We start from the raw sequence: 17,612 nt of genomic DNA on the forward strand, positions 1-17,612 counted from the left end.
TTAAAAACATTTGGATCTTTAAAACTTTACTCTTTTCTCACTTTATTAAGGATGAAAACATTTGAGCCTCACCCAGTTATCCCACCTTCTACGCTCTTTCTGTTTGAGGAATAAACATTGATGCAAGGATTTAAAAAAATTAAACACAAAAAACAAACAGCTGAGCATAACTGTCCATCTGACAATAAACACATAAGCAGGAGTCGTGCACAGAGGACACGGTGACGTAACTAATGGCACGAGAACGAATTATGACAACCAACTCAGATACTCAGATAACCTCCGACTCCCTTAAAATCGTAACATAGGAGTGCGCGCACACACACACACACACACACACACATGCAAGTGCACATGCATGCGCACACGTAGACCACAGAAATCAAACAGTTATGTAAAAAAGCAAAGTCTATAAGATACAAGAAGGGTTGTGTGTTAGAAGCTTTGTTATAGTTAACAGACCCCATGTGTTTTAGTGCTTTTAGAGATAATTTTCTGAAGTGATTGCTTCCATCACCGGATCTTGATACTTGAAATATATAAAAATAAGACAAAGATTACCTATGCAAGGTGTACAGGATTAATATGCTTTCTAACTAATAAGCTTAACAAAGTATTATGTTTATGCTGCCTAGGTTTGCTAAAAGCTGATCTAATCATTTAGATTTTGGAACATTCCCTTTGGTGTAACTAGTGGAGCATCCACTCTGTGGACTGGCCAAGTAATTCAGTGTGGCATTTGCAGGAATGCAGGTGCTACCGCCATCTGTTGCAGTAGAGTGTACTGAGGCGAAAAGCAAAGCTCTCCAACTCTTACCCACTGTCACAAACATTGGAGACGTCCAAGGAGACGTCCCATTTACACTGGAGTTGGAACAACTTGGGGTTCCCCAAGAAGAACTAGAGTATACTAGAGAACTAGAGCCTGGGTTTACTTACTTAGTCTGATAAGCATAGGGGCAATGAAGATGTTGACAATGATGACGATCAATGATAAGCGTCTAGAATTAGAACACTGATAGAATAAATACAAGCTGTTTGAATGATTGCCCAGTGATGGTCAACCATCAATTAAATAATCTACTTATTCATATTTTTTCATTGTTTCGGTTGCACTATACCTCTACACTTTTACAGCAATAACTGTTTACATATTCATTTACTGCCACCACCACCAATTTCAATTAGATTTTTTTTTTTAATAATTAGCTGTCGAATTGACAACCTAGCTTCTTACTTGCACTCTAAAAGTGGTGCACAGACACTGTAGATCGCATTTCAGACTTTGGCACGACCCTGCTGAATTGAAAGAGTCAAATGGTTTTGTAATATTATGCAACCTCTCTCTTGGCTGCAGCCTGCAAGCCTCAGCAGAAAAATGTGGCCTGTAATGTGATTATGTTATTGGCTGGTTTCCAGGCATTATGTCAGCTCATATTACCAAGACCAAATTTCAGATGTGCACAATCAAAAACAACCCTACACCCCGTTGTGCTCTGCATTATTGATTAAGGCCTTCCCCGTGGTCTTAGATGGATTTTGGATGCCTATTCATATTAGCCACTATGGAGTGAATGGAAAACTGATCAGGGAAAAATGAGTACAACTCCAAGATGGATACAGAGACATCATTGAGGGCATTAAAGAAAGAAATTTGACTTTTGACAAAAGAAAAAAAGTACCATTTTTTTTGGAGAAAGATATAATCTAAATAAATCAAGGAGTGATGAAAAACACCATGTGTATTTCCTACTTTCCATACATGCTATACTAAAATTTGACCTCCTTCTGTGGTGAATTACATTTCTACCATTAGATCACATCAGCTCTGCAACATTTTAACTCCTTCCATGTGTCTAACTTCAGCTTTTACCTCAAAAGAGTTCTGAGCCCAACGCTGATTTCTCATCAAGTGTCTTTAGCACGCTTTAAGCCACAGGAAAGAGCTAAGCCTTTCTTCCCTACTATATCTCATAGGTCATCTGTTTAATATTAATGGAAAACAACAAACCCTAGCTATGCACAGTTATTTTATAATGTTGTAATGCAATTGCTGTCAATCTCCATTAGCTTATTCAAAGGCCTAATTTTATAATGCTTCTCCTGGAATGACATGTGCGCCAATCGAGATTATGTATGCTACATGAGCGATACCTATGTTCATCTTATAATGTTAAAAACTGAAAAAGATGGAGGCTTAGGGAAAAAAAAGACACAGCAGATAGAAGTATGTACTCATGAAGGAGGGTAAGTTTAGTAAATTACGAGGATGAAGAGTGAGGACAATTAGTTGCAAACAGAAAAATCAAAATACAAAGCTGCAAATAAAGTGGACTCCAGAGAAGTGATCGTCTTCATAGGGGTCGATAACATAATCTTCATCAAATTCCTTTTCTCCTTTGCAGACCACAGGTCATCTACATTGTCTATAACATTTTAAACTGGTTTAGACCAGATTTACAATCTTGTTTTTTTGTTATCTGGTTCAGTATTGAATTTTTGTGTGAAAATTTGAAATATTTACTGAACATTAACAATGTTAAAAAAAAGTAAATCTTTTTTTTTATCTTATGTATATTTAAGATTCAGGCTGTGTCTTACTAACTGTGCTCTTGGTAATTATGTAACCTATCCCTCAAAAACAGGGACAAAAATACAGGCATTATGGTAAAGAGGAGGGGAGTTAGGGACTGCCTGTGGCAAGTGTTACCAAGTAGTACCAGTCTCGGGTTATAGGTCACGTCAAGCAGCTTTTTGATACCTTTACTACGCCTTCAGATGGAAACCAAAGCCCGAATGGTGTAGGAATGAACATTCACAACTTAATATGGAGAAAATCCTTATATACCCAAGGAAAAAAAGGAAGGAAGAGAACCCTGTTTTTGCCAAGTCATGGGGAAAATGAGTAGGAGCAGGACAGGAGGCTTTGGAAATAGCTTTAAAAATAGCTCCGCTTCAGAAATCATGTAAGATGTGACAAAAGTGATGGGCCTGAAGATACCCTGCATGTGTGGGAGTATATCTACAAAAATGATGTGCAAGTACGTTTAAATATGGTATGGAAATTTATGACATAATTTGGTGTCACCAATACTTGATCTTTTCAATAGCGGTAGCCACAGAAACAGGGGCATTTACATGTGATTAATAAAAGAAAGAATGATATTCAAAGATGTAAGGTGATGTAAAGTTAATGCTCTCAGCATTATTATTTTTTATTGTGTCAAGTGAGATATGTTATTACCTGTATAAGCATCCAAAAGAACTGACTGAGGTGAAAATAATGAGAGAAGAGCGCCAGAGTAGCACAGCTGTCCTCGGAAAATAACCGGCCACGGAAAGCTGAAACCAGGAAACATATCTGTGAAGAAAAAAGGAGAGAAAAATATTATAATTTGACTTCATTCATGTATACTGTGATGCACAACTATGTATGATCCTTCTATAATAGGAATCAACAAGTTTTATTGCATTATCTGTTATTATTGAGTCTTCATAGAGACCATCTTAAGTAAGAGCAAGTACATGGGGAGTAACCCTGAATATCTGTATTATCAGTCGATCATATTTCGCACGAGCAAGGTTTTGGTTTCTTTATTACCTGAGCACCATGCATGCAACAAGCTTTTTAATGCCCAGGAAGCAAAACAGAAACAACAACATCTAGAGTACTTATGAGTGTCAGCTTTGTATGCTTCCAATGAAAGTATTTTCAGCCGTTGTTTTGCTTTTCTCAAAATAATAATCGGCTAGGGCAGGCTGAGAGTGGGTTCTGTATAGGAGAAGACCTCAGGGCTAAAATTAGCTTTTAACCTTTGAAACACAACTGTACCAGAAACCAATACGGGGAAAAAAAAACATACTACTGTCAGTCAGAGAACTTCATTAAACTTTGGAACTGAGCAAGCATAGTTGTTATATAAGCTGCAGCTTGCTGTCCCTCTGCCACTGCACTAGACTGGAAAGAGATTAAATGAGGGAGACAGGGAAGAAATTATATACATATCTTCAGGCGGAGGAGAATGCCGGACTTACCATATTTTGTTGTTGTTGTGCCTTTCTTACAAACAGTTCTGACAGAAGGCACCATGACCCCACATTATCTGATAGATATTTTGCAATCTGTGATTCCTTAAAGTTTTGACTAATTTGTTTGGCCCTGATTGTCTCTGTAGTAAACAGGTAATCAGACATAATTTGCTGGGACATGACCTGTTTTTTAAAACTTGTAGACATTCTCAGAACTTATTTTGTGTGACTGTGTGAAAGTAATAGTCAGTGACATGTCACTTGACATTGAAATCAAACCTGTCTGACTTTCAAAATTACCGTGCTTATTTTCTCTTACCCGGTTTTCTGATTTTCAGTTCATTTGAATCTGTCTTTCTGTCTTCTAAAAATGAGTCCATCATTTCAAATATTTATCCTGGCTTTCTCTGGACACCAAGTGTGGAAAAACCATTAACAACCAATCCTGTTGTTTCCAATCATAGGTGAATTCCCCCTTTTCAGAAGGGTAAAAGCCAAGGTCCCTGGCCTAGAAGTCACTTTCACATGCACCAAGTCACTTTCACATGCACCATCCAGGCCCTGCAGGGTGTGAGTGGGAGGGGATGGCACAGGAAGGAAACCCATGTCTTGAATGCCGGGAACAGTGCCTTAGAGCTGACACTGCTCAGGTGGCCTATGGGAACAAAGATTATGCTGCTGGGCTGTGTGTTTTTGGCAAGGGGCACAAGCTTCATATGCCCACAGGCACAGCATGACACACTATCCATCCACTCAAAAGCGAAACAATGGGGGAAAGTACCCAGTGACAAATGCAAAATAAACATTTTATTGTTCAACGCATACCCGTGAGAAAACACGTTAAGATGTATGCTTTTTGAACACTCATACATATCAAACACAGGACATCAGGCCTGGTCAAGTAAGTGCTCACTTGATACCAACTTGCTTTTGCAACAGCAAAAAAGACATGTAAAATAATAACCTAATTATCTTTGATTAAATGTCACTCACTCACCCACACACACACACACGACACGTGACCTTATCATTTTACTGATTTTGTGTGTTTAAAATAATACTCAGTTCAGACTTCTTCAGATGAGATAATGATGGCTTTGAATTGCATTTACAGATGTATTCATGTGTAGCTGATGATCCACAGACGTGCAAATATCCCTGCCTGCTGACACACTGTTCAGAGAAAGTGGAATCTCAGACAGCACACTTAACGTATTTGTTAGCAGATATGTTTGACAACTTTGCTGGGTCATGTAGATAATTGCTATTTTATCTGTAAGTGTGTCTAAAAACACTAAGTGTTCCGCACAGATAATATAAATGGGTGCCTACAAATAAACACTAATGACATTTGTAGCTTTATGTTATGTAATTTTGAGGTTAGAAGCTCCATGTGAGCTAGAGGTGATTTGCACAACTAAATTTCTGACATTTTATCAGCAGAGTAGCCGGGACTCAAATTTAATATGCAAACAGGCCACTGTGCGTTCATTGTGTTCATAGTAATAACACACAGCCTAATACCAGGTTACTAAAAACAAGATAATATTATATGATAAGAGTCATTGCTAAGTTGAAACTAGTGTTGATGGACTACGATTTGAAATAAGAATGGAAAGCTGGGTGCGGCTACAAGAAACCCAGGAGATAATTATACGGAACAAATACCATGACAAAGTCTAAAAAACGTAATAGAAACTGAAAGACTAAGCAAAAGGTCTGTCCAGCCATCAGAGCTGAGACCCCCCACATTTCTAAGTATGTAGACATATTATCACAGCAGAATTGAACAGTCCACATGACAGTTATGTAACTGCTGCTTTTTATGCAACTACCTGTTAGGGAGGGTTTAACCTCGGGATAACCTGAAATACATACACTAGTTCTGTGATGGCGTAATCCATACTTGTGCTTTGGACGTTGTGATGACACATCATGGTTAAAACCAAGTCAGGTTTGTGGGATTAAACAGCATATGGGGAATAGTACTATGAACTGTGGAAGGATTTATACAGATACAGCCTTTTAAATGGCAATCATCCAAAGTTAGCTAAGTAGGTTTGGAGGTCAAAGTTTCAGCACTGGCTATTGTTCATTGTTCATTGTGGAAGTTACACAGGTACATTTCAGCACAGTGGAAATGATGACCTGTAACAGTGAATACATGAACAGGGTGGAGAGCCAACAGGTGTGGATACTGGGGTTTATCGGGCCAATCAAGGGGCAAGTCCTTTGTCCCCAGTACGACTTGTCTTTTGTGTATGACTCAAGGAGTCAACCTGTCTAGACCTTCAGGCTACCAAATTACAGCAAAGACGGGAAGGCTCAGCAAGGCTATGCATATATGTCAGCGCTGTTTGTTTTATGTGTGAGCTGACATGTCTGGTAAAACAAGAATTAGAAAAGCACATACACGCTCCATTAACTGTAGATATTTAAGATTCCGTTGTAAACAAAAAATACAACCCCAAAAACAAAAAAAAACTGTGATCTCACCCGCAATGATTTCATGTAACCCATAGAAATTACAAGAAAGCACAAATGTTAACAAGCAGGAACCCTGAGGGAGGCTACATGGAAGCCATAACAAGACCCCGGCTTGAACCCAAGAACTATAGTGTAACCAAACGGCTACCTCTCTGAGTCTTTGAGTCGTCAGTCTCTGTCTCTCAGAGCTTTTCTTTATTTGTGGCTGTAAAGCAAATGAGAGAGTGTCTTTTTTTCCTCTTTAACCTAGATAATACCCTCCAACAATTCTCTATGCATTTAAAAAAAAGAATTCATTTTACTTCAATAAACATGCAAGGTCACTCTTGAAAATAAATCACAATGTGCATTAGAATTATTTTATACAACATCGAATAACGTAAAATTTGGCTCTAACAAAATAAATTGAGTGACTGGATATTAAATATAGTACTGTAAGCCTGTCAGACCAAACTTATTAGAAAATTTTGCAGTATCTTGCTACTCAGCGGAATTATTTGGCTGTTGCTCTTATGTTACTCTGGTGGTTTCTGCTCTCATCCTTCCAGTGAGTTTTGCTGCTGATTGATCGCTCCATACGCTGACGCTGTGGAAGCTGTGTACCAATGTGGCTATAAATAGAATCTGCCTGATGCATTACATCACTGGGAGAGCGGGGCCTTCATTGTCTGCCGGCCAAACTAGCCATCTATACTTGTGTCCAAAACACTTAACCTCTACCTCTTCCCTCCTTCAGGCACCCTCTTGCCATCTTTCTTCTTCCCCCAAATCCCTCTGCATCCCCTGCAACTCCCCCAACCTCCTCATTCACCTCCCCCTTCTCTCTAACTGCTACCGGTCTGATCTAGCTCATTCCAGCCTCAGCCAGCACCCTGGGTGTTTCCTCCTTCAGCCTTTGTCAGAAAGAGATCAGAAGATGATCATATTTTAGGCTCTTCCAATGCATTTAAGCTGCATTGTTATATCACACCATCTCTTCCATTGCCCAGCTAAGAGATCCTGAATATTTTACAGACATAAATGAGACATAATTATTGTAGATACTGTACAACTTTAACTGTGGGTTAGTAGGAGGGCTGTGCTCTGTTCTGCAAAAATCATCAGTCTCCTCACATCCTCACTGTTATACTTTTTGCCAATATGCTGTTTATGTGCTGAAAGTGCACGGGACAGGCAGTTGCAAGAAGCAGGTCACATGAGGATGGCTGATAGCTGGGTTAGTAGGCCAGAGTATGTGCAGAAGAAACACAAAAGTACACCAACCTAATGTTGGCTGCAGAGAAAGATGTTGGGGAATAAAAAGTGAGTCTACTATGTACGGCTAGATGCTGACCTCTGAGAATAACATTGATTTAACCTCCTGGGTGTGAATTGCCTAGTTGAATTTAGAAATTAAAGAGCTACTGCTAACGTATAGTTTTTTTTTTTACATTTATCACCATATAAATCACGACATACCTAGTAAGCATCCTGATATGGTATGTCTTTTTTATTGCATTTCCAGTTGTTTAAGGTCAGACTGTAGAAGTAAAGTTCACAGGTGTTTTGGGTTGAACCTCAGGCTGTAGCATACTTGCTGAGTCAGCTGTTGGCAAATAAACACCCACTCCCCTCTGGTCTGTTTCACATCCAAACAAGCATGACACTATCTACACTGAGCTGCGCACACAGAAGAACAAGCAGTAATGTGTCTATGCTTAAATGAAGCAGTGAAGGACGCTATCACAGGCGACTGCCATGTGCTCTGGGAAGGCCTATTTCCTTAATTAATAATAGGTTAAGAGTCTCCATTATTACCTGCATACTTCTGTCTCTAGACCCATTTCCTGCAGTCTGGACATTTGGGCAAAATACATTTAAATAACAAAATATTACTGTATTACAACGATTGTACTATAAATATATATTCACTAACTGTTAAATACGGGAATATATATAAATATATTTTTAATCCAAGTCACTGTAAGTCATAAAAAAGCTAAACCACTTCATGTCTCAAGCGGCCTTTGGTCTTTTACCAAAGAAATTACATCACAGTAAAAGCAACAATTTACACTATAATTTATTTTTCTGGATATTGTTTCAGGGCTCATATGGATTACTGTACAAAGAATCTGCGGCATAAATTTAGCTGGATTCCAGCATGCCTCCTCTCACTTTTGTTTATGTTGAACCAAGAAGTGACAGCTCTAATAGCATCTGCTTTTGATCATAACATGTCTACTTTAAGGATACCTATTGAATTTCCTTCCTTAGCATCTGTGGAAAGCAGATCGAAAATTCTTTTGGGCTGCAACGTGCACAACACTAACACACTTGGAGTTATGTACTTTCACATAGATATAAAAACACCATTACCAGCTGCTTAAGGTCAGCTCCCTAAACAAACTCACTCAGTGGGACTTCACTGCTCTAACCCTGACTCTTTCCGTGCACATACTTCTGTGAACACATTATGTGAGTGTACGCCAAACCACCTAGATTCAGAGCACAGCTATGCTAATTTCAATTCAAAAAATAGTAGGATTTTTACAATTTTCAACTGATGACAACTTTTTTTCTAAGAATAACGACACATTTTTAGTGAGTAGCTCTGCATTATCCTGTTGTTAGATGTTTGAATAAATAAGCTTTCTTAAAGGAAAACCACTGTAAAACACAAAAACAAACAAATCAAACCAAATAGAACCGTAGCAGAAATAATGTACTTTAGACAAGATAAAATTACCCTCTTTACTGTAAGACTGATAGATATTTACTGTCAGAAAGGTATGCTGAGTATGTCACAAGTTTTTTTTTTTTTTGTGGAAATACACCTGACTACTGCCTATATCACAGGCATTACTGCAAATCAGCACAAATTAACTTTTTTGAAGTGTTGTATTATTGCCAACTGGGTGGTCTGGTTATGTGTTTACCATTTATATTTACGTCTATATGTATGTCTTTATTTATGTCTATGAAATAAATCACATCAGAAACCTTAATGTAACCTCCAAACAAAAGCAGTTCCATCCATCTACGAGGACATCAAGGTTCTTTTGATGCAAAATGTCTAATTGGCTCAAAGTATCAAAGAGTAAAATGGCACGGATGAAGTATTCACAGTCAGATTTCTTTTCATGTGACTTTAATGAAAGTGAACTGTGCTTTGGTTCTATCCATCCATCCATCCATCCATCCATCCATCCATCCATCCATCCATCCATCCATCCATCCATCCATCCATCCATCGTCTGCCTCTTATCGTGCACTCAAGGTCGTGAGGGATGCTGTAGCCTATTGCTTTGGTTCCTCAATACATAATCAAGCTTTCACACATGGTACAATGTGTTTAATGTATTCAACGGTGACCGTCTAGTCAATCAAATATGTATAGCCTGTATATTTGTGCAAAAGAAATCATTCCAACAGTAAAAGAAAGTTTGTGGCAATAGCAAAAAAAAGGCCAAAAAGGCCCAGTCATATAAAGAGTGAAGTTATAATCAAGGACTTCATTCAGGTCTGCAGGGTTCGCCTGACGCTGGCTGTGGAGGTACAGCGACCCCTACAGGGGACAATGACCAAAAGTTGGAAATGCATCATTGCAACATTGTGAATGTGTGTATGGTCAGAGTCTGGATTTGCTAGGTTAAACAAGCAGCAATTAGTATGTCAAAGCACCATTTGTGCAGACTTATATTTTCCTGTGCATGCTTTATGGTGGACATATGCATGTGCTCCAACTACAAAATGTGACAAGTATCATGCTGAGTAAATACATTCACGCATAATAGCACAGGTTTTGGGAAATATTGCTGCGTGTGGCTAGAGTTCAGTTAGAGAGCTAATGAGATCACAATGAGCAGCATAAGATTCATAATAAGCATGGGACAAACTAACCAAGTACAGTAGATGTCAATTACAGATTACAGGATCCCAATGAATGCAGAACAATAGAGCTTATTATAGCACCATTTGATTGCCAGTGCTTTCCTCTTTTTATCCCTTCCTGATTTTGTGGAGGAAGTCAGTAGACTACTTTTCACTTGAAGCTCAAAATATGGCTGAGTATTCATCACACTCTTTTTTTTCCAAAATTTATAGATGGTTTGAGCAAATCTTCTGCAAAATTAATTGAAATAGAAATATAAAATTTAAGGATAAACAACATGCACAAATAATCATTACAAGTACAATGTGCAAATAAATTAAAAACCACATTAAAAGATTCCAATTTATTTTCGCTAAAACTGCAAATAATGGTTTTCAACCACAATACCAGTGATCTTAATCATTTCAGGTTGAGACATTTACTTCTTGCATCCTCGAAAGTGCATTTCACTCTTTACATAAAATTCTGCCATTTCAGGCTGCCAAACACCGACAATAGAGCAGAATACTATAGAGGTCTGCAAGCCCTTCGATGTTATCACTCGTGGTGTCAGCAGCCTGTTTGATAAGTAGTTGTCAACAAACTGAACTCAGTCACTCCACAGAATCAGGTCAATGGGACCGTGTGATGCAAAAAGGTCAGAACTTATATGATCATATGACTATAAAATGTGCGGATACACGAAGCAGCAAGATATTAAACATACTTTAATTTAAACATTACAGAAGTACTATTATTTAATATACACAGTATGCATGTGCATTACAGCATTAAACTGTGGACTATAATTACAAGTGCTTATTAAGATCTTTATGACTGACCAAAATGTTTGCCCATCATTGGCTGATTGTAAAGTTGTGTTCTTGGACGCGTCCTTTTTTTTTGTGGCTTCTCAGCTTCTAGACAAAGCGAAAGCTCACAACAGAACCGGGACGTGGCTGTGACCAGGTGATAAAGTCTACAGTACTTTTTTTGGAAATAGAGTAAAGTTCATGGAAGTGTTTCGAGGGTCACTCAACATTAGGGCAATCCCCGTTAAGAAAAAAAAAATTAGACACTCCCAGAGTCCAGAGAGGGCAATCTTTTATAGCAGGGTAAATGATTTGGGGAAAAATAGAACTTATTGATAATGCAACATCTATAGTCTGCTGGAATCCTGTGCAATAAGTCAGGCCTTTTCACTGACTGCTATCTAATTTTCAGACTCAAAGGTGGGCTACCTTGGTTGATATTTCCATTTTTCTCAAAGCAGCCAAACAAGCATAATGAAATGGAGAGGGAAAGATTGCACAATTAGCATCTGTGACACATCAAAACCAATACTTTTTATCCTTCACTGTTCCTTATTGGAAAAGCTTTTAGCCTTGTCCTACCAATCTAATCTCTAAAAAGCACAGCACATAGCAATGTGTTAAACTGGTCGTGACCCTTTGTCACTTATGCCTGGAAAAATCCAGGACCCCCCATGGTCCTTGAAATATATGAAAAAAATAAAATGATAAAAAAAAAATAAAATGATATAAAACACTGTGCCTGGCTTACATAACCAAATCTTCTGAAAACAAGTGTTTGACCATCCATGACAATCAGGGCAAAATAAGGATGGGGCAGTAAAATTTAGAAAGTTAAGTATATATGCTTTATGCAGTGTTCACACTTTGTCATAACAGCATATGCCAAAAAAATGTTTTCAAGTTTTTTTTTTTTAAATCTTATGTGATTGACCTGAATATATACCTACTTTGAATTTCGAATGCCATAAGACTGCACAAACTATACTCTCAGGAAATATATACTTTGACGCATGCAGTGACTAAGTTTGTTAACAAGTAACAGTGTAGCTTTCAGCTGGCAATTATTAACAATTTAGAACAATTTAAAATATAATAATAAAATAGCTCCGTTGGAAATCCCTGTGTTTGGTGGCTCACCAAGAGTCAGTGGACTGTCTGTACCCAGTTTAGGAAAAACCAACATGTAAAAATATTGACACTGGTCAAACCCATGAGTCACACAGGATGTGCCTATCCACTTCCACTGGGATCAAGGGAGAGAGAGAATGAGTCAGTAGTACTGGTGGCTTAGAATGTCACAGCCCCCAGCCAGAAGGATAAACGGGTCAGAGAACAGAAACATCAGAACATCAAAAAAAGAGGTGAGAGGATATTAAGATAGAGTAGGGAGAGATAATGTCATCTATCTGTTCAAAGGAAAATTCACTGCCTGGATCCATTTCTTTAATAGAAGCTGACCACGTTTTGGAGCCAATGTGTGGGGGCACAAAATTCTAATCGAGTAACATTTGGATGATAGATAAGCCTCATTTAGATGTCATCAAAATCAGAGCTACTTTCTGCAAATTGTCATCAAGCCAAAGTGTTGTATTAGATGTAAATATACCTTGAGGGCAGTGATTTTAAGTTACAAAAACCTCAGACAGCTATCACATTTAACCTGGAAACCAATAGCAAAATAAGACTTAAAACTTACAACATACTAGTATCAACAGGCATTCTAATTATATTTGGTGGAAATTACATTCGGATTATTCCAAAACATTGAACTTTAGTTAGTTAACAACATAACTTGAAAAGACCTGAAAAATAACAGTCCTCTGAAATCAAATACTTAATGAATCAATAATTAAATGTCTCATTCCTTGGGTCAACACTGATATTCATTCAAACATCAAAATCTATCATCCTGTTGGTGTCAAGCTGCCTTCCAGCTGGAACAGTCAATTTCATAATTGGGTTTGACATTTGGCTACATTTTATGTCCAGCTAAACACATGCACAGATTTAGAAAATCTGTTATGTTTAGAAGCTTGGAAATTTTATTAGGACTTTTTCTAAACGCATACCATCATTTAATAATCTGTCAAAGTACCTATTTTCTGAAAAGGGTGATAGAAATGTGACTTTTAAAAGAAACTCCATTCCCTGGTGTATCCGGCAAGTATACAAGTGAAGAGAGTAACAATATAATTATATATAAATATATGGTGAATCAAGAACACTAAATAAACAAAACCATTCCTATAAACTCCAAACTTCATGCTGAAATACAAAATGATTGGTATATAGTCTCTGACATAAATGAGAGAAAGATATATAATAATCTTTTTGTTTCATAATTTTGTCATTGATTGGCCTTGATGGGAACAGACACACTTCCTCAGGAATGTGACTCATTTTCATTTATGATGTTTATCATGTCAAAAAAACAAGTCTGGGCCTATGTTATGAAATTTATACATCAGCTTTCCTTAAGAGCTGAAGAACCACTCTTCTAAAAACTAAATCCATCATTCCTCGACCCCAAATACACACCCAGGAACGGAAGACACAAACTTTTGGGAATCCTTACAGCAATCACAAGGCCATTATTGTATTCAATGGCAGGAAGTGAGGGTGGTAAGTGTGACGTGGGGAGAGGTTAGTGTTTCGTGTGTGAGGACGTGTGTTTGTGTGCATGTAGACTGAGAAGTGAAGTTCTGAATGCTGGATCTGGTCCCAGGGCTAACAGGAAATCCTTTATAACCAGAATAAGCGTTACCTAAACACCTCTCAGACAAATGAATAAACTAGTAGAATGACTTCGGTAAACACTGAAATGGCATTTGGGAATGGCTCTCTGAGATGGGGAATGCTATTGAATCACAATTTGTGGGAAATTAAATTGTGTTTTGTTAGCGTGGAGTTCAATATTCGATCTTCTGTTCTCATACTGAGATTTGATAGTTAATTTGGTTTTTCAAAGAAAATAACAGCTTGTGAGTTTTGTAAAGTCTTTAACAACACAATAGGGATAAGGGGATACATAAATTAATGAACAGCGTGTTTGCATGGCATGGCAATAGCCAGAGTAATACATGCCAAATTATGTTAAGAATCTTGTTGGACTTGGCTTGAAAAGAAACATAAGATTCTGTCTTTGACTAAGACGATTTAGAATTTGGGAAAATATACAGTGGGGAGAAGTATTTGATACACTGCTGATTTTTCAGCACTTGCAAAGCATGTAGAGGTCTGTCATTTTTATCATAGGTACTCTTCGACTGTGAGTAACTGAATCGAAAACAAAAATCCTCAAAAAGGTTGTTTGATTTTTGAGTAATTAATTTGCTTTTTGTTGCATGACATAAGTATTTGATACATCAGAAAAACAGAACTTAGTATTTGGCACAGAAACCTTTGTTGGCAATTACAGAGATCAGATGTTTCTTGTAGTTCTTGACTAGGTTTGCACACACTGCAGCAGGGATTTTGGCCCATTCCTCCATACAGATCTTCTCCAGGCCCTTCAAATTTCGGGTTAGGGTCGCTGGGCAATATGGACTTTCAGCTCCCTCCAAAGATTTTCTATTGGGTTCAGGTCTGGAGACTGGCTAGGCCACTCCAGGACATTGAGATGCTTCTTACTGAGCCAATCCTTGGTTGCCGTGGCTGTGTGTTTCGGGTCACTGTCATACTGGAAGACCCAGACCTGACCCATCTTCAAGGCTCTTACTGAGGGAAGGAAGTTCTTGGCCAAGATCTTGCAACACATGGCACCATCCATCCTCCCCTCAATACCAGTCGTCCTGTCCCTTTGCAGAAAAGCATCCCCACAGAATGATGTTTCCACCTCCATGCTTCACGCTTGGGATGGTATTATCAGGGTTGTACTCATCCTACTTCTTCCTCCAAACACGGAGAGTGGAGTTTAGACTAAAAAGCTCTATTTTTGTCTCATCAGTCCACATAACCTTCTTACATTCCTCCTCCGGATCATCCATATGGTCATTGGCAAACATCAGATGGGCCTGGACATGTGCTGGCTTGAGCAGGGGGATCTTGCATGCGCTGCAGGATTTAATCCATGACGGCGTAGTGTGTTCCTAATGGTTTTCTTTGAGACTGTGGGCCCGGCTCTCTTCAGGTCATTGACCAGGTCCAGCCATGTAGTTCTGGGCTGATCCCTCACCTTCCTCATGATCACTGATGCCCAGCGAGGTGATGCCCGAGACCGAGGGAGATTGACCGTCAGATTGAACCTCCATTTTCTAATAATTGTTCCAGCAGTTGTTGCCTTCTCACCAAGCTGCTTGCCTATTGTCCCGTAGCCCATCTCAGCCCCGTGCAGGTCTACAATTTGATCCCTGATGTCTTTACATATCTCTCTGGTCTTGGCCATTGTGGGGAGGTTGGAGTTTGTTTGATTGAGTATGTGGACAGGTGTCGTTTAAACAGGTAACAAGTTCAAACTGGTGCAGTAAATAAAGCAAATTAATGGAAAATAGGAGGGCATCTTAAAGAAGAACTAATAGGTTTGTGAGAACCGCAATTCTTACTGGTTGGGAGGGGATCAAATACTTGTGTCATGCAATTAAATGCAAATTCATTACTTAAAAATCATACAATGTGTTTTCTGGAATTTTGTTTTAGATTCCGTCACTCACAGTTGAAGATTACCTATGATAAAAATTACAGACATCAACATGTTTTGCAAGTGCTGAAAAATCTGCAGTGTATCAAATATTTCTCCCCACTGTATATTTTCCCAAATTCTTAATCGTCTTAGTAAAGGAAGGAATCTAATGTTTCTTCTAAAACTAAGTCCAACAAGGTTCTTAACATAATATGGCATGGAGTACTCTGGCTATTGCCATGCAAAATGCAAAAACACTGTTCATTAATTTATACATAGACATATATAAGCCTACAATCCAAATAAAAGAGAGAGTGTGGTTAGAGATGCACAGACCCACAACATATACACGGGTGATGTTAACTAAGACCGTACATACACACTGTGTAAATTTCCACTCTACAGACAATTTTCAGTTGTCTTGCAGACTACAGGGCAAACTCCTGACTAAAGGCTTTACAAGCACTCCCTCCGAAGTAACAAGACAGCCAAGCACGCACGCACGCACGCACACGCATGCAGACAAACACATGCACCCCCCCCCACACACACACACACACACACGTGCATGCTTGCACTATGTGCCATTACTTAAAGTGAGGGTTTTACTCCTAGAGGTGGTGGATGAGATATATTGTTTTTTCTGCATGAGGCAAAATTTACAACTGGCATTGGCCATTGTCTGGCCCCATTGCATGTGTCCTTTTATTATTTTTGCATCTATTCTATACTTTTCTAAGATAAAACAAACAATATATGACTAAATTGTATGTCACTGTTTCAATGAAAATGTTACAATGGATGATTTTGTAGCCTCGACTGTTATTGCTGAGTCTAGAAAACCGTCTCAAGCAGCTGAACTGAGTTTTTCACAACTATTTCACTTTTTATTTTCATCTATTACTCTTCAGTTTGTTGTTAGTCAAGATGTTTTATTGATATAGTCAAATTTCTGATCATGTATCTTATCACAAGAGGTGGTAATAGTGGATTTCAAAATGACTGATTTTTGGAAATGGTAGAGTTTCAACCTGAATATGGATAATGTACTTGCATTAACAGTCTGGTAAGACGATTTTATGTTTTTGCACTCTTAGATCACTTTGTTTAATTGTAATGGAACATCTTAACTATCTTTGGTCTTCTAAATTATATTTTCAACCTGAAACAAGCAAGGAAAATATCAGTGCATGCCATAACAGTCCAAATAAAAAAGTAATAAATGTCACATCTGTTCCAGTCTTTTTGAGAGCTGTAATATTACTGTTGATCCTCACAAATGATTGTTATAGAGAGAAATAGGTTGCCAAAGACTGAGAGCAATTTGTTTGATATTATTGGTGGTGCATTTGACAGTTAAAGTCACAGGTGAGGAGGGAGATTGGGTGAGTCCTTCTACTTCAGAACACCGTGCAGGCTCCTTACAGATAATAGATCTAATCGATATGTACCTCAAAAACTTTCCATTGCCTCTTTGGCAGTGAATAAAACAAGCTACCAAATAAACAAATTGGATCAAAAACCCATGAAGCACAATCCACCAACAAATGCGATGTGAAAAACACACGAGTGTTCCAATGTGATTAGCTGAAGCGATCCTTTGACGTGGCATCTATTTTTTTTTTTCTGTTTTACTTTAAAGGTTACTTTATTTTGTAATCTGTCAGAAAATAGGCAATAAACACTAGAGAGAACTGGTGAGCTGAGGAGGCCTCTGCCTCCAATTCAACGAATCAAGCTCTTTTTCGTATCTTTAAAATAAAGCACAAAGATATCGAACATAAAACTTGTTTAGAGAAGAGAGCAACAA

The 17,612-nt window shown here is 38.2% G+C and overlaps 1 protein-coding gene across 1 annotated transcript in view; it reads right to left on the reverse strand.

Annotated features, from left to right (window-relative positions):
* adgrv1 (adhesion G protein-coupled receptor V1) overlaps nt 1-17,612 on the reverse strand; it is a 98,520-nt gene that overhangs the window by 16,231 nt on the left and 64,677 nt on the right. Inside the window, exon 90 of the mRNA XM_086174148.1 lies at nt 3,245-3,361. Within this exon, the coding sequence (XP_086030274.1) occupies nt 3,245-3,361 (117 nt within the window). The remainder of the gene's footprint in view (nt 1-3,244; nt 3,362-17,612) is intronic.

The sequence above is a fragment of the Fistularia commersonii genome, chromosome 26, assembly GCF_037954325.1.
Source record: "Fistularia commersonii isolate RoL2024-O1a breed Wild chromosome 26, RoL_Fcom_v1.0, whole genome shotgun sequence".
NCBI lineage: Eukaryota > Metazoa > Chordata > Actinopteri > Syngnathiformes > Fistulariidae > Fistularia > Fistularia commersonii.